Here is a 25522-nt window from a genome sequence, read left to right as displayed (position 1 = left end):
AGATGTAAGATGGGAAGTCATTATAGGGTATTCAAGTATCTTCTATGATATAATTCGTAAAAAATGAGATCTAAAGATCTGGTTTAAATTAAGGATGAGATTCAAAGTAACGTGAATACAAAGTGCCAACTGACGCAAGACGAATTAACCATCCGTGCTATTTAACATTACGTTAATTAATTTATAAGGTAATTATGTAAAAGATAATCACGTTCATTATCTTAATTGTCTGCTTTATACACATTTCAAAATGGCTGAGAGAAAAATATAATATCTTTGTTCCATTACTATTTTCGAAAATAAAGGCTAATAATAGCGGGAAATCTATCTTTTGTAAAATTATTTTTTCTAATATTATTCAATGGTGCATAAGGTAAGTTTTTCAGTTATGAAAATATTTTATATGCATTCTACTTCAGATATGATGGTGTGCAACCAAATCTACCTCCTTTTTTTTAACCAAAAATTTAAAATTTTCAACTCATCATTTGCTGTTTATTTATTGATGAATTATTTTTTAAGCAGCAATGTTCGAAGTTTTTAAGTGATTACAATGAAAATAGTCGGGAGTTTCACACTAGATATTTTTTATTGTGAATTGAAATATATTGTTATTGTTTAAAATGAATTGTAAGAAAAATAATTATAAAATATGAAAAAGTCAAAAATCTCAGATTTTTTTAAATTGGACCATTAGTTGGGTTTAAAGGGAATTTGAGGCAGGTAATTTTGCATTTTATCCCCTCCCCCCAAAAAAAAATCTATCGTTCGTAGTTTTAAGAATTTTTGTTTGCATGCAAAGTATTAGAATACACAATAATTGGGTTTACCCACTGATATAGGTGCCTTTCATGAACAGAAATGTTGGAGACCTTCAGTCTTTTGAATTTATTAGATACTGGTTAATTGGTAGATTTATGAACGCGTAACTTTATATTCTTTTTAAATTCCATTTTATGAAACACTAAAGTACCCTAAATTAATATCTTCCATTTCAATAAATCAAATTCTCAACGATGTTCATATGGTTTAATAAACTTAATATAAGGAAATATTGTTTGATGTCCAACTAATATTGCGGAAAATATTGTTGGCATAAGATTAGTTTATGCTTATAATTTAGTAATATTTTCCTGGTTTCAACGCTTCAGTTTTCTTAGGAACAAATACTTTTATAAGATTTAAAATTAGAAAAAATTATTCTATAATTTTTATCCGCGTCACTACTTTTTTCTTCAGCATCATCTTGAAACTTGTGGTTACGTTCCTGTGTCCTGTCCATGTAGCTGCGGCCTGCAAGTGACCAAGAGAGATCTAGCTCAGCATCTTACTTCTAACTGTGAAAGAAGATTAGTTCCTTGTTCCTATTGCCAAGAAGATGTCGTCTTCAAAGATATGGATGTAAGTTACTTAATACAATTTAAACATTGCGCTAACTAACTTTGTAGAGATGCTGGTATCACAAAATTTAGAAATCAATCTCAAAATGAGTTTGACTCTTTGTAGAGATGCTGATATCACAAAATCTAGAAATCAATCTCAAAATGAGTTTGACTCTTTGTAGAGATGCTGATATCACAAAATCTAGAAATCAATCTCAAAATGAGTTTGACTCTTTGTAGAGATGCTGATATCACAAAATCTAGAAATCAATCTCAAAATGCGTTTGACTCTTTGTAGAGATGCTGATATCACAAAATCTAGAAATCAATCTCAAAATGAGTTTGACTCTTTGTAGAGATGCTGATATCACAAAATCTAGAAATCAATCTCAAAATGAGTTTGACTCTTTGTAGAGATGCTGATATCACAAAATCTAGAAATCAATCTCAAAATGAGTTTGACTCTTTGTAGAGATGCTGATATCACAAAATCTAGAAATCAATCTCAAAATGAGTTTGACTCTTTGTAGAGATGCTGATATCACAAAATCTAGAAATCAATCTCAAAATGCGTTTGACTCTTTGTAGAGATGCTGATATCACAAAATCTAGAAATCAATCTCAAAATGCGTTTGACTCCTTGTAGAGATGCTGATATCACAAAATCTAGAAATCAATCTCAAAATGAGTTTGACTCTTTGTAGAGATGCTGATATCACAAAATCTAGAAATCAATCCCAAAATGAGTTTGACTCTTTGTAGAGATGCTGATATCACAAAATCTAGAAATCAATCTCAAAATGAGTTTGACTCTTTGTAGAGATGCTGATATCACAAAATCTAGAAATCAATCTCAAAATGAGTTTGACTCTTTGTAGAGATGCTGATATCACAAAATCTAGAAATCAATCCCAAAATAAGTTTGACTCTTTTCATTTCAATTTTCTTTATTTTTCCATGAGCATAGAAAATAATATTGACTTGGAGTTATCACCTTTTAAAATTCACAAGCAGGCTTTTTTTTTTTAAATAAAAAATTATCGAGTAACATCATACAGTTTTATCAAAAATTAGAAATTAACTGGTACATATAAGTTGTAATCTATTTTTTAATCATATCTCTCTTTTAAAGACAAATCACCCTTCTATTTATAGACAAAAGAAAGAAAGTTCTCGATAGACTTAGCTGAAAATATTTTTTCAATGGACATTTCATGTTGAAAATTCTGGGAGCATTTAAAGCTTAAAATAGATATCAAGATGAGAGAATTAGCTTACAGCTTGCATAGTGAGATAAACTTAAGTGATTAAAATTGAAGTTAACAAAGTAAAAGTGCTTAATTAAATAATTGGTAAAATAAGAGGTAGCGGAAGAGAATGTGTGATGAACAACATCACATAGCTTTAAGCATTATTTTTAAAATTAGATTATGTAATTAATATACTGATAAAAGTATATTCAGATGTTAAAAGGAATTAGTCATGAATCATTCCTTTCCTTTTCAACATTTAAAGAAGAGTTAATAATGGTAACTTGACAACTAGGGGCCACCTGCCCCACCAAAGTCTCTAGTTTGCCTATCGACAGATAAACCTAATGATTTTTCTCAGTTAGCTTTCGTTTCTGATAATTTTTCTTAAAAATTAGCGAGGAGGCCTGCTGAAAAATTATTTTGCATACGAATGAATTTCTTTTCACTGTTTTCTTTTTCTATCAAAGCTGCATTAAAAAACAAATGTCGGCCTATTTATAGGTAAATCGAAAAATTTTTTTCGGTCGGACTTGGTTCCTGATATTTTTTTAATAGCTAGTTCGCCGATCAAAGAAAATATTTTACAATTATTAATTTTTCTATTACCTCGGTCAGTATTGTGATAAACTTTTTATTTATTTTTTACTATGAAAAATTATGGGTTGTAACTTTTTTTGCTTCTGCATTTGATAGAATTGATGCGCGTAAGAAGAACTGCTGTATTTATTTTCACGTTTTTACGAATTTTTCCTGAAAGGATCGGTTTTTCGTCGCCATAACTAAATTACGCCGAAATTGAAAACAGCACGCCCCCCCCCCATTTAACCCAGATTCTTCCAATCACATTAATTTTTGATTAATTGAAAATACAAAGTATTTCTTTAATCAAAAATATAATTCTTTTTTACAACGCTTACTGTTTGCATTATTGATGCGTTATTTTTACGCAGATAACAAAGATTAAAGTTGGGAGTTACAAGCCAGATATTTTTATTATCAATAGTAATATAAAATTTAAAATGAATTATAAAAAAACTAGGAGGCTTCGCCCCCTGCTCGCTGGTGCTCGCCAACCCCCGGAACTGCTTTCGCAGTTCATTTCGGATTGCTTCGCAATCCGATGCTCGCTTTGAATACGTTCTTAACGTCTAGCTTTTGTATACTTTTTTGAACACTGAAGTTCCGAAAACTTTTCACCGTAGAAAATTCTAAACCTGCACATTTCAATATTAATTTGAAATTGCAAACAGTTCACATATTTTTCTTAATCACACTATTCTAAATTTCAGTTGTAGAGATAAGTAACTGTTGTAAGTTTTGTTTTAAAGTCTTTCCCACCAGAGGGCTAAAACCATGTGCTGTAAAACGATATGAAATAGTACTGAACGCCGGGTGTAAAGCATCGGCTTCGATGAAGATAATTTTGTGAGAATTTTTTTGATAATTCGGTGAGGATTCACCCAATTAGACATATGATGCTCACTACGTGCTCTTGCGCGCCGAAGCCATAAATTAAAACGTATTAGCGTTTTATATAATATAGATTAGCCATATGATGCTCACTACGTGCTCTTGCGCGCTGAAGCCTAACAGTTAAAAATGAAAACTGTTGCCAGCGCGAGAAAAGAATTATCATCGGTTTTATTGATACATAGCGTTTTATATAATATAGATACTAATTAAATATAAAATATGAAAAAATTAAAAATATCAAAAGTTTTTTTTTTAATTGACCATTTGTTGGGTTTATTGCGAATTTGAGTCTTGAAGTTTTGCATTCCCCTCCCCCCCAAAAAATATCGTTCTCTACATTATTATTTATTTATTTTTTTGTTCAATCTGAGAACTACGTAACCTAATTTACAAACATCTATTTTCAAACTCATTATAATGTACAGAAATAATTGTTTTTTCAGCAACACAATGACATCTGTGGAAAGAAGCCTGTCATATGCCCACACTGTAAAGCTGAAGTTAGAAGAGAACAAGTAAGTGTTAATATTAGAATTCATTCACAGTTCCGACGAACCGTTTCTAACAATTCATGCTTGTGATTTAAATAATTGACAGGTAATTTAAAGGTCGATATAATAGAATACAATCATGTTTTGCTTCATCTAAAATGCGTGAATAAGTTATTTGTTGGGTAATGAAAGGTATAATTAATTATTGCCTATTGTTCAAAAAATTTCTTTTAACTTTCATTGTAGTGTCCTTACGCATCGAATCAAAATGTCGCTCTATTTTATAATAATAAATAATTTGTTTCATTTTGCTATCAGTAAGGTTTGAATTGTGTTTTGACATAAGTCAGTTTAACTATTATTAAACGGTATTGTGATTTAGCATATTCATACTATGATCGAATTTGAATAATATTTTTGAACGTTATTGGTTAGTTCTGTTTTTTTTTTCTTTTTAATTTATTTAAACGCTTTATCAAGGATTATTTATTAGACAAAAATTAACTCCAATAGTTTTTTTTTAAATAATTGATCGATAAATAATCGAAGATCGTGTATTGATACATGGAGATTGTGTTGCTTTTCTCTTTTCTGAGCTAGTTTAAAATGTGGCCTATTATTATGAATAAAGCAAAACAGCACGAATAAAGCACATATAACGGTGCAGAAATAGAATACTACAGTTTTGATTTTATAAGCAAGATCCTTCCTCAGTGTTTAGACACAAAATGACAATAGAAAAGTAAAGAGACAAACACGTTGCCATGAGAAGAAAATGTAGTTTAATCTCGGCTGGTTAAAGCCGAGGAAGAGGAACAAGCTTGAAGCCAAAATAAGGGAATAAAAAACAGGTGTGAGGTGGGTATCCCAGGGTGCTAAATCTAGAAATTAAATTGGAATAGATTTTCAAACTATGGGAAAGAATGGAATACTAAAAAAGTACCCTTGTCGCCCTCCCAGGGAACCCTTGTGTACCATGGAACATCTTTTGGATACCTCTGCTTTGGCTATTGAGAAAGTGGTCGAGTGCCGGAATAGCCAGGTTGGTAGGGCATTGGGCCCATGTTCAAATGGTCGTGAGTTCAATTCCAACTGGCCGAAGATTTCCTGTGTAGTAAATGGTGACTGGTACACGTTAAATCTGTCGGGATCACAAAGTCCTAAGTTCCTATAACAAATTAAACCTCTGGGGGTACTGAATTGGAGATTGATCGTTCTCTGGTTCAGGTCACAATAACGATCTGCGGATGAATAAATCGATCTATAAAAAGGACTCGCCCTTTAAAACGTATGTGTGTGGTTGAAGTCGTGTTCTTGTCAACAGAGGGCGCCACTGAAAAGCTAGAAATGCACCCTCTATCTTGGTTTCACCAAGTTGGTATTTGGCAAGTAGCATTAGAAACAACAACAGAAAGTGGTCGAAATTTCGATTGCAAGGTTGAACTATCATAGAATCGAGTTAACAAAGGTAAAATAGTAATTATTTTAATTGCTAACGTCAAATTTCCAAAATTTATCGATTTTTTACTCCTCAACACATTATCATTATCGTAATGAATGTAATTAGAACAGGGACGCAGTGTTGATAAAGCTTCGTGATTTTTCTCTATGCTAAGATCGTGGAAGGTTAAGAACTGTTTATTTCAAACGCCTCTTTTTATAATTAATCACTATGTTCCTGTCACGGTAATTCACATACGCTTCTGAATATCGTGCTTTTAGAACAAAAAATTAAATGGTTACACCTGTCTTTAAATTGCTTTTTCACGTGTTTAGAATCGTCTTTGTGTATATTTTTTCTTTTTATATATGCGCATTATTGCAAAGCTTTGCTTCAATTTCAAAGAAAGAAAAAGGCGTGTAGAGGGGATTGTTGTACTTTAGATCAAGTACTCTACCAGTACAAATATTTGCGCTACCTAGAGGAGGAATTTTAAATTCGGAATATATTGATGCTTGTAACAGAAGGCGCTGTCTGCTGCATTGGAGACCATTTCAGGTTTTATGTTTTAGTGACTTTTTATTTGCCTATTTTTTTTAAAATTAATTTCTACGGAAAATGTAATCTAATAATAATCACATTTGGAAAAAAAAAAGAAAAAAAAGCTAAGATAGATAAGTACCTAAAATTTGTTCTCATAAATCCTTTGACACTGATAGGCCACTGGTGCCCCTTTTATATATTTTTTTTCAGAAGCTCCAATTACAAACAAAATAGTTAGACATTTTTAATAAAAAAAAGTTTTAAAATGATTGTGTTAATATGAGAATTTGTTTCTATCAGGTTTTTAAAAAACTTAGTTTCTTATTAATTGTGGTAGAACGAACCTTAGCAGCTGCATTGTTTTAGATTTGAATTTCTTTAAAATAATAAGTAACTAACATAAAGTGCAATTTTTAGTTATTGCCACATGAACTGATGTGTCCAATGAAGCCAAGATGTTGCCCTTTAGCAGAGGCAGGTTGTCCCTTCAAGGTAAGCTTAAAAATGATTTTTTATTTCTGATTAGAAGCCAAAGCATAATTTTATTTCCCGATTTTTTTAAAAAAAAAAAACTTTTTTTATTATTAAAATTTATTTTTTCGTACTCTCCATTATCAGATAGAACTTTATTGTACTAAAACTGTTATTTTTCCTTTTTCCGTAAAACGTTATTACCTTTAAACTTCCATATTTGTTTATTATTACAATTTTTTTCATGACAGAAAATATAATCAATATTTTCTTAATAGCTTTGTATAGTGAGGTAAAAAAAAATAATAAATAAAATAAAAGGTATCACCCCAAATACGGTATTAACCTAATAATCGAATTTTTTAGCTCCTCGAAACAATTTTATGGTTTGAATGACTTACTTAAAATTTGTAGTCAATAAATTAAACCCCGAAATCATTTACAAAACGTACTTAAATGAATTAACAAATTTTTTTTCTTCGCAGGATTGGGATTTCGGAAAATATAGTTCCATTAGTTTCGTTAATTTAACTCTTAATTTTTTTGTGTTATTTATGCATTTTTAAAACTAACTGGCTTACAAAAGATAATTTCGGGCAAAAAATAATTTGTAATTATATATTTATTACTTTTAATTATCTGATAAGTATGATTGTACAGTAAAGTATACAAATTTGTATATTTTCGTAAATAATGTAATTTAAGACTAATATAAATATTTGAGCAGAACCGGTTAAAAAAAAAATGCTTTTTCTATTTTGCTACAATAAATTTCCCACACATTTTGAATTTTACCTTTAAAAATTACATAATTGTGGATGTAAAATATCTATGTTTATCTTGCAATATCGACACTAAATTAAATATTAATACCTATGGGATATCACTTTTTTTTTGTTTGCATGTTTTTTCTTTGGGTTAACGAGTCTTATAACTAGCCGCATAAATCAGTATAAGTACTAAAATACTTTCTGTTATTAAGAGTGCCACTTTTTATTTTTTCTCTCAATTTTGTTTTTTTTTCTTGAAGGGCACATCTGAAGAGCTCGATACACACTCTAATGATGTCCAGACTCACATGCGAATTATGGCAGAAGCAATGACTCAATATCGTTTAAATATACAGGTAAATTACTAAAATTCCATGAACAATTTTTGCATTTTCATTACGTGATTTTGTATAAAATGCCAATTATTTGCAGCTAACTTTGAATGACGATGTATGGAATATAGATTTCATAAATTTGAATTATAATTAACAAATTAATGATTTATTAAAACTACTGGATATCGATCAGTTACAGAGCCTGACTCAGGCAGGGGCTGCTGCCCCGGGCCTCCACATCAGAGGGGGGGGGGGGGCTCAAATTGAATAGAAAGTTTATTTTAAGTTTCCTTCTTTAATGAACTTTTTTCAAACAAAATATATGTACAGTGTAAAATCCATCAGTTTTAACTTAGCTTCTTCATTAATCTATAGTATGAACACAAAAAATCTATATTTTGTAAATCCATTGCTTTCTAAGGCTGATTTCAATTAAATTTTCGCAATGGCAAATTTGGCCAATGAAAAGCCTGTACTTTTACATATCGCAAAATGCTACATGTTTACAAAAATATAGACTTTTGATTGGCTTCATTGAGCCATCGTCATTGTGAAAATTTAGCTTACTTCCGCCCTAATATCAGCAAGGATGAGTATTTTTCGCACCTAGGTGACAAAGTTAACAATCAGCAAACTGCATCCGGCATGATGAACATAAAATTGTCAGAAAATCAATAAAATGGACAGAACGATACTTCGTCTGACTATTGGAGGAAAGTGGACCCATTTTAGGTTCTAGTTAAATTTCTTGTTAAATATCTGTAATGAGGCGAAAAATTTAAATACCTTCATAAAGTTCGGTTCTTCATTACTGAAGCAGAGGAGGGGCCCTGAAGAAGTTACTACCCCAGGCCCCAATTAGGCTAAGTCGGGCCCTGATCAGTAACTCAGAACAAAGCAATCATAAAACGTACGAGTTTTGAGACACGTTACTTTGATTGTGACGAGGGGGCTCCGGTCCTTGCTCGTCAACACTTTTTTGCGCAGTTATTTTCAGATCGTTTCGTTCTCTCAATTGTCAGCTATCCACCAACACATCTTAAAGGAGAGAAAGCCATCGCACGGGTTACCATAAGTGTTAAATCTGATCCTTTAGCTATCTGAGCGTTGGGACACCTCCCCTCAATTGTGCAGTTTAGTGTCCAAACGCTGTGAAATCTTTATTTTACTTCCACTACGCAGTTTATGTGTTTTACGTTGGACTACTAAATTGATCCGTTCGGAGGCCTTCTCTCTTCTAGGAGGTGTTGAATGGGCGCGGCAATAAATCTCTATATTAAACAAGGATTGATATTTGTGAAGAAAAAAAAAATGCAATTTTACAGTTACACCGAAACTAATTAGAAATTAAAAGTGTGAGAAATGTTGTTCGTCATAAGATGTACGCGAAGTACTTAACTGCAAAAGATCAACATTCTATTGCTATACTTTTAGTAAATATATTAGGCGTCCCAAGATTTCAACACTTGTCACCATTCTGTTACCCTGGTATACCCAAATTCCACTTTTTACTGAAGCATGCCGTCGTGGGTTAAAAGAAAAGATTTTCCATAAAAGTGGTTAAAGAAGAGGGGAAAAAAGTAGAGAGTGGGAAAATCGTGTAATCTTCAGACACCTATTCTATTTATTAACACTGTAATAATTTTTTATCGATAAAATAGAGAAAAAGTGTCTGCATCAATAGCATTTTCCTGTGAGAATGTTTCTTTAACATTTCTTCTTTAAGAATGTGCAAAATTACATATTTTTTTATTGAACAGTTTTTGCGTTAAGAAAATTGAGAAACGTGTAAAACGTGTTACGAAAATTTTCTGAGCCACCAATGTCGATGGTTTTTAATTACATAAATGTAGAGAGAAAAGTAATTATTTTTTTCTTATAATGCGCGATAATGTAAAAAACTATTAAAGAAATTTTGAATGAATTTTGGAAATAGTAGATTAATAATTATTTTAAACAGTGTCGATTTATTTCCTTGTCTGAATCTAACCAATTTTAAGAGTTGAGGATTTGATTTTTTGCGATTCTTAACTGTTTTTCTTGAATTTTAAGCAGTTTTATCCATCGTCCTTCATCAATTCATTCTAGCATAACATCAGACCGTTAGAACAGATTTTTATCAATTCGATTCTGGGAAAAGTTTTAGTATTCCCAAGTTTTTTTTAAAAAAAAAAATAATTTTTTATAATTCCTTTTTCTGCTTCGATGTTTGCTAATCTAGGAAAATGTTTTACGGGGAAAAAGTTTAAAAAAAATTTTTTTGGACGAGTTAAGTATCGTAGAAATAGGTAGACAGAATGGTTGCGAGAACCAAAATTCGTCCCGGGTTTTCGTGAGATTTTCATGGGCTGCCAGAACCTTCTAACAAATCCCAATGGATCCGGGTTTATTATTTGGAATATCTGGGTTTATTCGAATTTTCACCTAATTTGTCAATTCTTAACAATTTTTTTTGTCCTAACTCACCTTTTCTTTAATTTATATCTCTGTAACCATCGTGAAGTAGACGCAATATTTTTTACATATCATTTGATAAACAAGAGAGAAAAAACTAACAAAAAAATGAGCTTGATTTGTTAATAAACGTAAAGCAATTTTTACTGATAAACATGAATGATAAAACACAAAGAGCGATAAATACGGGATTTTTTTTATAAGTACGCAACACAAATTTAATCGACTTTTCATGTTATGTTCATACAACGTTTGAGTCATTAATTAAATAATAAACTCGGGTATGCACAGTGGGCCAGCATCCGAGGTTTCGTGGTCAAAATTAGTATTTCGATAAAATTTGGGTTTTTTTTATGTGCAGGTAAATTGAATTCATAATTGAAATACACTAAAAATACCCAAAAAGCAAAATGGCGGCTGAAATATGGCGAGCAAAAATAAAAAAAATAATATAGTACGTTTAAATAATTAAATATAGCAATGAAAATATAATAATTTTCGTAATTTTATATTAAAAATGAAAAGCAAATTATATTTCCGAAGTAATATTACAAAATAACGCGAAAACATGAAGAAAAAAAAGTATAATTTTTGTTTTTCGGTAGGAGGATTTTTGGAGATAAGTTTCGAAAGTGATTCAAACATTGTTAAATGTCAAATGATAAGATATAAACTATAAGTTTGTCAAGAGTATTCACTAATCCAGCAAATTGAAAAATTGTACTATAATTTCAGACTAATTACTCTGATAAAAATGTAACAGTAAGGTGAAATTCCTATGTATATTTCAGAAATAAAAATTTAAAAGTTACATGTAAAAAAAAATTTTAAACATATTTTTCATTACATTGTACTCTTGTCGGTCCAAAAAGTAAATTATAATGTTTGGAATGATTATGATTACTTAATTTGGGCTATATTAAAACTGCCTACACATATTTTAGTTGAAAATTTAATTTTTGACTTTTGGCCAAAGATCATGGTCATATGGCCCATAGTGGTATGTAGAGATAATCTTCTGATATTATTTTATCATTTGATTTCAGTGGAACCCTTTTGCTGTTTAACCGCCTCCCTGATTATCTAGAATTAACTCTGATTATCTAAAATTAACTCTGATTATCTAGAGTTATCTCTGATTTACTAGAGTTAACTCTGATTTACTAGAGTTAACTCTGATTTACTCTAGAGTTAACTCTGATTACCTAGGGTTAACTCTGATTTACTAGAGTTAACTCTGATTACCTAGAGTTAACTCTGATTACCTAGGGTTAACTCTGATTACCTAGAGTTAACTCTGATTACCTAGGGTTAACTCTGATTAAATAGGGTTAACTCTGATTACCTAGGGTTAACTCTGATTAACTAGAGATAACTCTGATTAACTAGAGTTAACTCTGATTAACTAGAGTTAACTTTGATTAACTAGAGTTAACTCTTATTACCTAGGGTTAACTCTGATTACCTAGAGTTAACTCTGATTATCTAGAGTTAACCCTGATTATCTAGAGTTAACTCGGATATATATATATATATATATTGCAAATATCAATTAATTTATTCTACTACGCCGAAAAAACTCGGGCGTAGTAGAATTTGTCAGTACGTTTTGTTTCATTATGTTTTCCCTATGCCGGAAGCAAAATAATACTAATTTGATGTAATAGGAAGTTGGCCAAGTTTTGCTGTTGGATTGCACACATGTTTTGTGTGATTGTATATACACAATAGTTGCTGAATTTACTTAGGAAAAAAAAGAGTAAAAAAAAAAAATGGCGTATTACTTCACTGTTGTTTGGAAAATATCGCTTTGTGTTGTCCCTTGTTTTAAATAATATCATATTTAACTTTTTTCATTTTGCTCGAGACAACTCCGTATCGTAAACTGATGGTAAATTAAATGTTTTAACACCTAAAAAAATTTCAGCATAAAACTTGCGTATTATGTTTTGTTTTAGTTCCTTGTATTTTATTAATAAAATAAAAAATATTGATATTTTGCATTTTTTTTAAAAATTGGTAAAGGAAGTGCTTAAAACTTTCCCGTTTAAGTAGGGGGGAGGGATTAACTTAAATACTTAGATTTAAACAAATGCAGTATAGTTTTCGATTTATATTTTTATGCTGAATTAAATGAAACCAAAATAGAAACAATAGGACTATTTTTTGAGACGATATAAAGGTTTTATGTATAAAATGCACGTGTTTGTACTTGTAAATATTTGCGCATTTGACAATGCTGTATAGACAAGTGAGGTATTGTTTCCAATATATTTCTTCACGCTGAATTGAATGCGACTATACACAAGTGGATAAAACAAATAATTCAAGAATTATAAGCTTTTTATGTCTGAAAAGTACTTCTTTTGCCACGTACTTATGTACAAACTTTATAGTTTGTCTAAGATAAGAACTCCCCCAGACATTCGTCTGGACCAATGGCGGTGACTATAGTAACGAGGTATGACTATTTCAAGTATGAGCTATTCTTGTTTCCATAGCACCAGTCGGCCACAGGCATAGTGGCGGGAGGAGTTCTTAGCTTAGACAAACTATATCGTTATCCAGGAGCTATCTAAACATGCAACGTACATTTTTGATGTACTTTTTCACGCTACGCTAAATTGAATGAGATCAATACCGGGACAATTGGACAAATAGTTTAGAAGTTATAAGCGTTTTATGTACAAAAGTACAGTTTTGCCCTCGCACTTATTTACAAATCTTACATTGCTGTACAGAAAAATGAGGTATTAATTCCTATGCTATTTTTTCTCATTTGATCGAATGAAACCAAACACAAATCAATAGCGCTGTCTCTATAGCAACGCAAGATGCGTAAATAAAGTGCAAATACAATATTGTAATTTTGAACATAAAACGCTTATAACTTCTAGACTATTAGACCGATTGCGTCAGGATTGATCTCATTAAATTCAGCGTAAATAATGACATCAACAAATGTACCTTACATGTTCAGATAGCTCTCGGGTAGCGATGTAAAGTGTATACACACAAGTACTTGCTTTTATGTGAACACAATACATTAATACATTATAATACTAAACATTTCCCCTCGCTGTCAGGGTAATCGTGAAAAGCTTTCATGGTCTTCCTATGCATGTAACGCAAATGCGGGTTAGCTCCATCAAAAAGTCCTTCACGAAGGCAAAATTTCTCCCAATACTCGATCCCTGAGTTCCCTTGTCTTCTGGATGGGGTTCAAAATTACAAGGCTACGGAGTTGAACATTAGTAGTTGTAAACCCATAAAATTGGATCGGCTGTTCAACGATGGTTATAAAATGAAAATAAAAAGAGGTAATTTTTAGACATAAAGTTTGCAACTTTTGAATAAAATAAAAAAAACTATCTTAAACCCTAATTTGACAGCCAACAACGATTTTCGGAAGCGAAACGATTTAAACTCGACGGCTTACTCCAGGTAAAAATTGAGTTTTTTATTAAAACTTCATATATATTTCAGAATATACAAAATAAATCTAAAACATGCGATTTCAGAACTTAACAAATTATCTGTAAAAAGATTGTGGGTATCTTCCTTGCAAGTTTGACTTAACATGTTCGTCTCGGAATCACATTTGTATTTTCACGTTTAACGTCTAAAATGCATTATGTATCAATAATTAAAATTAGAGATCGTTTTAATGTTTATTGCAGAGCATGAATTTTTTCTCCTTTTTTTAAAAAAAAAATGTATGGTTTTTTTTTGTTCCAGAATTTGGAAGAAAAAGTAGCGGAATCCGTATCGGAGAATATAAAACTAAAAGAACAATTGCAGGTAAGTCATTTAAATCTTTTCAACAGAAATAATGTAAGAAAATATAATTTTAAAAGGTTTTTCTTTTCATTTTAGGATATTTATCCAGTATTAGGAACAGTTAAGAATTTAGACAAGACCGTCACATCACTACAAGAAAAAATAAAGGTATAAAATAAAAATGCATGGGATTTAGTAAATGTTTTAGATTAAAAAAAAATTACATTAATGTTTTGAATTAATAAAGTAGTATATGTTATGAACTAATTAGAAAGATTAACAGAATTCTTACTGTAATTTAATTTTTACTCATCTGTTTTATTGATCAAAATTAAATATTTATTACAGTTAGAAATAAATGAAATCAAGGTATTTTATGAATATTTAAAAATTAATAGAATAAATATATAATTAAATGTAGCTCAATTTAAATAGTGAAAAAAGTATAAGAATTTACTTTAAAAGAATAGTTTTACTTTACTTAAGTTATAAAATAGATTAGTTAGTGAAATTATTAATTCAAAAGTAATAGACAATTTTATTATAACTGTATGTAAAATATATAACTTTTCAGAAACTGGAAATAGCTGAGCAGACTATTGAAGAAATGAATGAGACATTAGTAAGACTCAAAGAATATATGCAGGTAATAATTTTTATTTCTAGTTTGAATATGTTAAATAGAGGGGATAGAGTGTTCGAATCCCTGCGTAGCTGGTCGATGCGAATTCCGCACCCGGCTCGCTGTAAAAATTGCTGACGTAAAAATATCCATCTGTGATAGACGGATCATGGGTTCTTTTTTTTCACTCACAATTATACCAAATACAGTTGGATACTTATAATTTTTACTTAATAAATACTTATAATTTTTTTTAATAATAGTCGAAAAACGTTTGAATGGTATGCAAATTTTCGCATCACTTTATAGAATGCTATTTTAAATGGTAAAATTCAGCGATAAAAATTTGAGCGAAATCGTTCATATAATTCATGATAAATTGAGTTTTAAAACTAGCACTTTTTCAAAATTCGATTTCTCAGGAACTATTAGACCGATTTCGCTTAAATTTTGTATTTTGCAACTTAAAATTGCATTCAATAAAATGATGTAAAAAATTATATGCTTTGCAATTCAAAAGTTTTTCGACTAATTATTAAATAAAATAATAAATATTTACTAAAGTTATGTTTTGATTGGAATTATCTTCGGAGAAACGAATATTATAACTGTGTGTAAAAACTTTTTACATATGAACATTCTCAACATTTGGCGAAATATGCAAAAAGTAAAATTAACATGCGTCGAAAAAAGGTACGTTTATTTAAAGAAAGTACGTTTTTGTGGCTGATTTCGCAATTTTAAATATCGCCTCTATTTATTAATTAGTATATTTAAGGTTACCTCTTCGAACAATTGAGTCCTAAAACGTGAAGATCCGATCATTAGAATAAGTAATTTAGGGTGGTCTGCTTACTTTTTTCTCACTGCATACAGTGTGTGATCTTTGCTAGATTTTGATTCCCGGCAGTCCCTATGTTTTTATATTAATCCTTTAAAGGGTTCAATTACAATAAATAAAATCTAGTTTAATATTTATTCCAAATAGTGTCCCAAAGCGTTTATTAATCGATTAAAAGGTTAAAACATTCTATGTATATTTTTGTATGGAACTTTTCAATGAAACATAACAAAAACGTAGGATATAATTTTGGATGATAAACAGAAAAAAAAAAAAAAAACTGTTCGTATATTCATAAAATTCGATTGTTTTATCAGTTTGATTTAGTGTTTAAGTTACGTACCAGATTTAAAGTTTTTATTTGTCTGATTTTCTTTTTTCAGAGAGCACAACCAGCTGTCGTGCAAGACCATAAATCTAAATCCCCACCATGCATAAAGTCCCCTCAATCCAAATCACCACCACACGGAGTGTTTAATCACAACGTCTCATTTGAAGACCAAAGGCCGAAACATGCAGCACCCCCAACAGATCTCTAGATGAATTAAATTGATCAAGAAAAAGAGATGGTATGAAACTATTGCAACTCGTCATAAGTGCCTTTAAATTGGACTTAGCACTATTTTAGAAATGCGGGGATGATACCATTGTCAAGTCCAACTAGCAATGAAGGTATCTGCAAAAAAAGCGCTGATCATCTGTTAGAATGACTGTTGTCTTAATGTTTTGTAAAATATTTGGTACCTATTTTATTTATGGTTTAGGAGTTAACTATGCTTGGAGTGGTGCAATATGATTTTTCTGAAATATAACTTCACGTGTCTTGCCTTTGCTTTTATTTTCAAAATATATTTTGTGCTATCACCGGTATCAAATTGCTAATCCAGTTTCACATGCCAAACTCCGTAGTTGTGTAATTTTGCAAATCCAGAAGACAATGGAAGAACTGACTCAAGCTTCGGAACTAACTCTTCTTTGTTGAGGACTTTTTAAGTGAAACTAGATCGCATTTGTGTTTTATGGAAAGGGCAAAACTACCGCTGTAAGCCTGTATTCTAATCCATGATTAGAGTTTACCACTGCAAATATTTAAATTCTACAAGTGGTTAGTGAGAATAAAAGTACTTAAGAGCAACGATCCTATGATGTTGGTTATAGCATTAAATTTTTTTTTTTTTGTATAGTGTAGTAGTAATGAATAAAGGCTAATTTTAAAAATGCAAAAATTGCATGCATAATAAAGCATATCTCTATCATTTGAAAATTTTTCATAAGCAATAAGATTAATATAGCAGGCACTTATTAAAAATAAAATGGCTATATTCTTCTCAAATATTTTTCAGTTGGCAATTTTTGAATAAGGACTGTTCGACCATGTGCTTTTATGTTAATTTTTTATCTTGGAAAAAAAATAACTCTTTAAATTTTTCTACAATAGCCTATTGTGGGCCAGGTTATTATGGGGGTTAAGTCTGCACAATTTAGTGACCAACAGTAGCAACAGGGTTAGCATTTTATAAAGACTGCCATTATTTCCAACTCAAGTTGGTACTATCGTTCTGAAGCGGAGTGGACTCAAAGTCATCAGCAGTGATGTTTTTTTGTTTTGAATTTATGATTTTTAAAGGTGCCAGTCAAGTTTCACACTTAGTCGTAAATTATAAGACTAATGCAGTTTGCATTTTTATGTATAAATCATTATGACATTGTAAAAGCTAGATAAAAAATAACGCATTGAAGCAACTGCAGTTTTTAAACCAATTATAGTTTACATATTAAAGTTACCAGTTAAGTTTTTATTTTCAATGAACACCTGTGTTAACATTTTGTCAATTCAGGCATTTGCAGGGTAGATTAGTTGGCCACACTTTCTGGGGCACCTTATTAGGTGGGCAAACGTTGCTCCCACAGTAAGGGCAGATAGTAAAGAGAATGAATCAACATCCATGCCTTGCTCAGGATTCGAACCTAGAATCTTTCTGATGCAAGGCCATGTCCCAGACCCCTACATAGTCCGGTCGGCCTTTTTAAAAGGTGATTTGTGAAATAAAAGTTACATCTATTGTATCGTTTGAACATGTGAGTGATGATAACTAATTGTAAATAAAAAATTTATTTAGGACTGTGAAGATTTACTTTGTCTTGACACAAGCAATTCAGTTAACTGACACAATTCAACATGGCTATAGCCATAACTGAACGGACCTGGTTTGGTCTCAAAAACGTTAGTTTTTTTTCGTTGGAATAATTTTTAATACGTTTTCTGAAAGAGGGTGTAACTAACACACACACTCATCAGTCAAGAACAAAACTAGTCAAAATTAAAAAAGTAAACTATCTAAATTTTCACTATTGAATGCCTAATGCAGTTTAAATATAATTTAAATTTAGTAATATAACTTGATCAAAACTTTTAATATTGTATTGTGTTAACTGTGTGAAAATCAAATTTTTATGACTCTTAAACCAATATTACCAATGCAAAAATTAGATTACTAATTTACCCCATATACCTAAAGACAAAAAAAAAAAAAAAAAAAAAAAAAAACGTAGAATTATCAAAACTTTTACATGAAAGAACATAAATCTGCACATTTGGGGTGCAGTTTATTTTGCAAGGACTATAGAATATATAGTCAAGGAAGGAATTATTAAGGAATATACTTCTATCAAAATGGTTAGAGTTTAATCTACTAATTTGCAATCTTTATATGATTTAGGTAAAATATGCAATTGGTTAACGTCATATTTCTTAAAAATTAATTTGATACAAGTATCAATATAGAGAGGTTTTATAAGAAGACTTTTAATAGTTTTGTCTAATGTCAAAATACAAAGAACTATTTCACCCTCCTAATTTTTAAGCAAAATATATATATCAAACCAGCTTCAGATTTTTTTTCAATGTTTGCTTCTCCATTAGTGAAGTAGAAATTATTTTTATGGGAATTTAATTAGCGTTTTTCATAAATTATGTTCTTTTTTATCACATATATTTATTAACATAAAATACAGAAATAAGCTTTTTACTACGAAAGTAGAAATTAAAGGAATAAATTTGACTATGCGTGTTTTTCTTTATTATACACAAAATCAGAATTTTTCTTTGGTTTCAGGAAATGACCCAAAATAATTGCAGAAGAGATAGAGAAACATTTTTTCCGATATTAAAAAGCACTTAAAATAGCATTATTTCATAACTTAAACAGTTCCCTTACCTTTTTTTTTTTTTTTTATAAACTGCTGTTTGTAGAAAATGCAACACCATGAAAGAATCATCAGAATCAAATGAAATTTAATGCAGAAACGACTTGTACTGATACAAATAAATGATGAAATTTTCAAAACAAAAGAAACAAATTAAGCGTCCGAAATCAGTATTTGGTGCAGCCACCACGCGCTGCAATAAGTGCTGCTATACGACGTGGCATGGAGTCAAACAGATGTTGAATATCTGCTTGAGGAAGAGAATTCCATATCGCTTGTATGCGCAACCAAAGTTCGTCTTTGGAAACTGCAGGACGCGGATTACGAGTGAGACGCCGACCAACCATATCCCACACGTGCTCAATAGGCGACATATCCGGCGAATAAGCAGGCCAAGGAAGAAGTTGCATGCGTTGTGCTGAACAGAAGTCTCTAACAGTCCGCGCAACATGTGGGCGTGCATTATCCTGCTGAAAGATAGCTCCAGGGATGCCTTGAAGGAAAGGAACGACTTCGGGCTGTAGCACTTCACGGACGTATCTGTTGCTATTGAGATTACCCTCAATTCGTATCAAATTGGATCGTCCATGATACGAAATCGCACCCCAGACCATAACTCCGGGTGTTCGACCACTATGTCGTTCAATAATACACTCAGGAAGGCAGCGTTGACCGGCATAACGTCTAACACGAACACGGCCATCATGGGTCCACAAATTGAAGCGTGATTCATCTGAAAAGACAACTTGGTGCCAATCAGCTCGCCAGTCTCTGTGCTCAAGAGCCCACTGCCGACGCAGCCGTCGATGATCCGCCGTGAGGGGAATCCTGTATAATGGCACCCTTGCACGCAATCCACGGCGCAGCAGACGACGACGAATTGACGAAGCCGACAATTGTACACCTGTAGCAGTAGACCAATGTGCTGCCAGCTGCCTGGAGGAAGCTGTGCGATCATTCACCGCCATGCGGAGCAGGTGTCGATCATCGCGCTCTGACGTCACCTTCTGTCGTCCAGTGCCTGTTTTTCGAGTTGTTCGGTGCTCGTCGGTCCACTGCTTCCAAACTCGCATCACTGTGGAACTGTTCCGCTGCATACGAGCTGCTATTGCGCGATAGGAAAATCCTCCTTCTCGAAGGCCGATTATCCTCCCTCGTTCAAACTCCGTAAGTTGCTTGAATTTCTTATTCTTCCGTCGTGGAGGCATACTCAGGTCTCACTAAACGTTTGCCACTAACAAATAATCATAGACTATTTTCAACGTCCCGCTACAGCACTTTATTTATACGCTTTCAGCATCAATTCAGAGGGCGCTGCGCGCGCCACGCACGCGCGATGGCTCTGAAACTTTATTAATTTGCATAATATCCTATAATTGACATTTGCTGCGAATTTCATTTGATTCTGATGATTCCTTCATGGTGTTGCATTTTCTACAAACAGCAGTTTAGAAGAAACAAATTTTCTTGACTGGTTATCCAACTAGATAAGACATCCTAAAAGGAATTAAAATGCAGAGAAGCTTACAGAAGTAATTATCTGTTTCAGGGAGTCATAAAAACAAATTTAAAACAGCATGTACCTGTTAGAACAATTAAGCACCACTAAGATCAATAATAATTATGCGATTTTTTAAGGCTTCACAAGTACCCTTTCAGATAGCAAAAGTATTAAAAACATATGAATCATTAATGAGATATCTGCAAGTGAGGTAGTGTTACCCACACTACCTCACTTGCAAGCATTTGTTTACGTTCCTGAATCCTGATTGGGAACTCTCAATCCTGATTGGTTGTTGAAATGAGGCATTTGTTTACGTTAGCAACAGGTTTTACCATTCTATTCAGAGAAAGCCAACCCCGTCAAGTATCACTTCTCTTAAGTGACACATTCTATATTCTTGTCAAAGATTTGAATTCTTTCACGACATATTTCTTTAACGATTCATGATAATTCCTTATCATAAAGACAGGCACGAAGCTACGTAGAACATAAACTAATTTTGCATCAAAGTTGACAGGTACGTAAAACAAAAATATATAGAAGTTGAAATGAAATACAAACAAATAATGAATCTAAATTAAGTGAAAGATATAGACGAGAATGAATTATAATTTCAACAAAGTCAAAGCGCGATATGGTGCTGTATTTAATTAACATTTGTGGCAGCGCTTTGCGCTCTCGTGCCATAGGTCCTGGGTTCGATCTTCGGGTCTGGCAAGGTTGACTTAGCCTTTCATCCATTCAGTGGGTCGATAAATGAGTACTAAGCATGCTTGGGAACTAGACACTGGGTGTTCCGCGTTCGGCTGACCGGAACATCTGCTCCTGCACCCCAGAGCCCAAGGTCAAGAAAACTGCGATGGGCACAGTAGGCCTTGGCCCTCTATGGGCTGTCGCGCCACTGAGTTTAGTTTAATTAACATTCTAATTTATGTGGTGAAATTTAGCTCAACTTTAACCGTGCCATTTTGCTTATAAACCATCAGCTGGTGCGGATGTCATAGGTCAGATATGTGGGTATCTGTTTTCTATCTATGTGATGTACAAGTACCCAATTGATTCGCAATTAATAAAACACATTTTTAGCAGCTGAATAATAAACAACATGAATTAATGAAATCCTTCATACATATTGTATACAAAATCTATTTATTTCCGTTTACAAAACTTGACGTTAATCAAAATTGTAAAAAGCTCAGAAATACAGCATATAAACACAAAGCATGAGTGAGTTTGTTCTTTCATTTATACTGTGTAAATAAATTTATATACATGTTTGATGCACAATTGGATCACAGCACATGTACACACACCAATAAAAATTATAGCTACCTCAAAGCATAAACAAGGTCTCCACAAAAATCTACACAGCTCTCGAACACACCATTTTGTATAACATAAGCAATTGATTTATTTATATAAACATTAAATACTCAAAAGCAAAAAATACATTAAAAAAATTTGTTCCAACTATAACAATTAAACATTGCTGATAAAAACCATGCATGTATACTGTCAATTATATAGTCTAATGAGAGGGAAGCATAACATGAATAATCAGAAATTATTCATTTTTCAATAGTATATTCATAAACAAAATTGCTTAAGTCTAAAATTAATATTGGATATCTAAAGCCGTTCGATAAAATATATTTCATTCTGTGAACAGAAACAGAGCAAACCTGATTTTGGTATTAATTAGTGGTGCACAACGATTTTGAGAGGAGAATTACCATGCTAAATAATTCAAATTTCAAGGATTGCAACAATGTCATAAATTGTTATGTCAATTCAAAGAAATTTAATCTCCCCCCCCCCCCGAAAACTAACTAAACTTATTTAATTTCTAAAAATGTTAAGAGGAATTTTCGTATTTAAATAAAAAAAATCTCGTAGATAATTATAAAAAATTATTTTTTAAGATGCTAGCACAATTTTTGTTTATAATACTTGAACATTTCATCAATGAAAAAACAGTTTTAATATTTTTTTGCTACATGAAATTGTACTTTTAGTTTTTATAATGAATCCTAGAAAAAAAACTAAATCCTTTAAAATTAGATATTTTTTTTGTTATAATTTATGTGTTTTATCAGAGTTAATTAAAAAGCTTTATAAGTTTTTTCTTTATATAAACTTTTGTGTCATTTTCAAATTATTTCCTGACCAGAAGGTAATAGATAAAACATTCAAGGGCCACATTTGGCTTCTGAGCTGCAAGCTGAGCACTCATAGTTCAAAACTCTTCCTTTAGTTTTCAGATGAATAAAATAATTTTGTAATCATTTAAAAATAAAATTATTTTTTCTTACGTAAATTTATTTAAATAGTCAAAAACTTGTAGATAATTAGGAATATATATTATCTAGATATTCACATTGTAATTTTTATAACTGTCAAGTTAAACACATAAATAATAACTGTATATAAAGAAAATGAACTTTTGTGGTATAACACCAGTTATTTTAACTTCAGTAATCCTCTCGCCAGCCAGATAAAAAGGCAACAAAAATACAAAGCTGTTTTTGACAATCCAAATTTTGTATAGAGTTAAATTTTTCTTTGACTTGACATATTTGCAGAAGAAGAAAAAATTCTTTTCATCTGAAATGGAAGACTACTTTTAGAAAATTTATATTTTTTCATTTATAATTAGATAAACATACTTAGTTTTTAAGTATTTTTGACTAGGTAAGAATAGCTACAAAATGAATACAGAGAAGATGCAATTTTATTTGTTACATGCCAGAAAAAATGGTTAAGTCCTAATTTTTTTGTGCAATTAAAAACTAAGCTGAAAATTTGAATATTTGATCAAATAAAATAATAGCGTTTTATGCACCATGTAATCCGAATAAGAAAGCCTTATTAATGGGTTTTTTTTAAAAAAAAGTTCATAATTTATTTTTAACAGAATAAGGTTAAACTATGTAAAACATTTTGATAATGATATTGAGTGAGAAGATTAATAATGACAATTACAGATTAATAATGGAATTATGAATGTAAGTATTGATCATGTGTTTATGAAATTAAATACAAGGATTATTAAAAAAATTATAAAACATATTAATAAAATCTAAAAATTAATTATGATAGAAAACTAAATAAAAATTTAAGGCCTTATCTTTACACTGTAAAGTAGCAAATGTAAAGGTAAATTGAGGTAGGTTGAAATTATAAGTTTAAATGAATTGAAAACAAATATATAATAATAATAAATCAAGTGGTAATTGTTACTTTTATTTATAAAATACTGAGGTAGGTTGAAATTATAAGTTTAAATAAGTTGAAAACAACTATATAAAAATACAGCCGAACCTCGTTAACGCGAAATTGGCAGGACTATAATTATGTCATATTAACTGGGTTTCATCTGATCTGATACATCATGAAAGCAATTTATTACATACTATTAATACATATGTACTACATTAATGTAAGTAAATAATACTATTATGTATCAAGAAAATTAAAATAAGCTTAAAATTTTTAACTACTTTATTTTTCTGTCCATCTGTTGTTTCTAACAAGGGGATAAAATAGAAATAGATTCTTCAAAAAGAACAATTGGCACTTTATTCACATGCATATTATCTGTGCTGTGCCTCGTTTCCTTTCATATTAAGTGATAATCAGCCTGTAAATTTCATGTTAAACATGCAAAATACAATAAAAATTGATTGCTGACTCATGGAACAAACATGTGTTTCATGTAAAGGGATATGTCACGTTACCCGATTTCGCCTTAATGAGTTTCGACTGTAATGATAAATCAAGTGATAATTGTTAATGAATGAACTTACTTATATTAATATAATATTTTCACTCCTTTTTTCTCATGCTAATGCTATAAAGCACATCAATACAATTCCTAAACCCTTCAGCACTACACAACATATTTATTGCTACATACATAGACTATATCCAAGATGTTCAAAGCACACTCATTGAAAGTGTTAAGGTATATTTTTTTCTGTGCATACAGACTACTTATTTTTCTAGTTTTTCGAAGAAAAATTTAAAATTTGGCAAAGGTAAAATGATTTAAATTTTTAAACATATATATGCTATTTAAAATTTTATCATCCAAGTTGAATTTGATGATTTAAAAAATTTTTAATGCAAATTTTTTCTTCATATTAAGTGATGTTTAATATTTTAAACTTATTTAATGCCAAGTGAAAATAAAAAAAAACAAATAAATGTAAAAGAAATAGAAAAAAGGTTTTTTTAAAATTAGAATTTTCAGTATCAAAACAAATCACATATGAATCAGCGATTTTAGAAGTGAGGGTATATATTTTAGATGTATCGGAAAGAGAGATGATGTATATTACAGTTTCGAAAAGTAGGGTACAGCAGGTGTATTTTTATTTTAAAGTGAAGAGGGGGAAGGGGACATCACTCTGCGTTTATTCGCACTGGTCTTAAAAATTCTTAAATGATTATTTATTGAAACAAAATACCTATAATAATTAATTTGCCTATTAACAAATTATTAAGAAATTCGATTAGTTCCCTCTTTATCAATCTTTTTAAACACTGGACAGTAAACAACAACAAATGCACATCTTCATTTCTTTCAACATACTATAAAGTAGTTCCAATAAATATATATGTACATACAATTGTGCTAGTTTTGTATAAAACATACATTGTTAGATAATTACTGAGACCTATCTTTTTCAGCTGTGCAAGCTATAAAAAGCAAAAATGGTGATAATAAATGGTGGTAATAAATTGCACTTATGCATATTAATGTAACTTTTCAACCATTTATATATATTTATATTCACATATTTACATAACTATTATACTTTGAAATAGCCTATAAAACTAATAAAAAAAATATACTCTTATAATGAGCATTCTAAAAAAGAAACAAAAAACAGCACAATATATAAAAAAATAAATAATAAACAGTATTTGTATAAAGGAATACAATTATTGTT

The 25522-nt window shown here is 30.9% G+C and overlaps 1 protein-coding gene across 1 annotated transcript in view; it reads left to right on the top strand.

Annotated features, from left to right (window-relative positions):
* LOC107446585 (TNF receptor-associated factor 6) overlaps nucleotides 1-17648 on the top strand; it is a 73337-nt gene extending 55689 nt beyond the window's left edge. Inside the window, exons 4-11 of the mRNA XM_043049679.3 lie at nucleotides 1240-1401; nucleotides 4552-4623; nucleotides 7001-7075; nucleotides 8085-8180; nucleotides 14352-14414; nucleotides 14490-14561; nucleotides 14968-15039; nucleotides 16240-17648. Of these exons, the coding sequence (XP_042905613.1) occupies nucleotides 1240-1401; nucleotides 4552-4623; nucleotides 7001-7075; nucleotides 8085-8180; nucleotides 14352-14414; nucleotides 14490-14561; nucleotides 14968-15039; nucleotides 16240-16395 (768 nt within the window). The 3' untranslated portion in view covers nucleotides 16396-17648. The remainder of the gene's footprint in view (nucleotides 1-1239; nucleotides 1402-4551; nucleotides 4624-7000; nucleotides 7076-8084; nucleotides 8181-14351; nucleotides 14415-14489; nucleotides 14562-14967; nucleotides 15040-16239) is intronic.
* The last annotated feature ends 7874 nt before the right edge of the window (nucleotides 17649-25522 follow it).

The sequence above is a fragment of the Parasteatoda tepidariorum genome, chromosome 4, assembly GCF_982258835.1.
Source record: "Parasteatoda tepidariorum strain Cologne lab strain chromosome 4, Ptep-v5.0, whole genome shotgun sequence".
Taxonomy (NCBI): Eukaryota; Metazoa; Arthropoda; class Arachnida; order Araneae; family Theridiidae; genus Parasteatoda; species Parasteatoda tepidariorum.
Note: the sequence above shows the minus strand (reverse complement) of the source record. Positions and strands in the feature narration are given on the sequence as shown.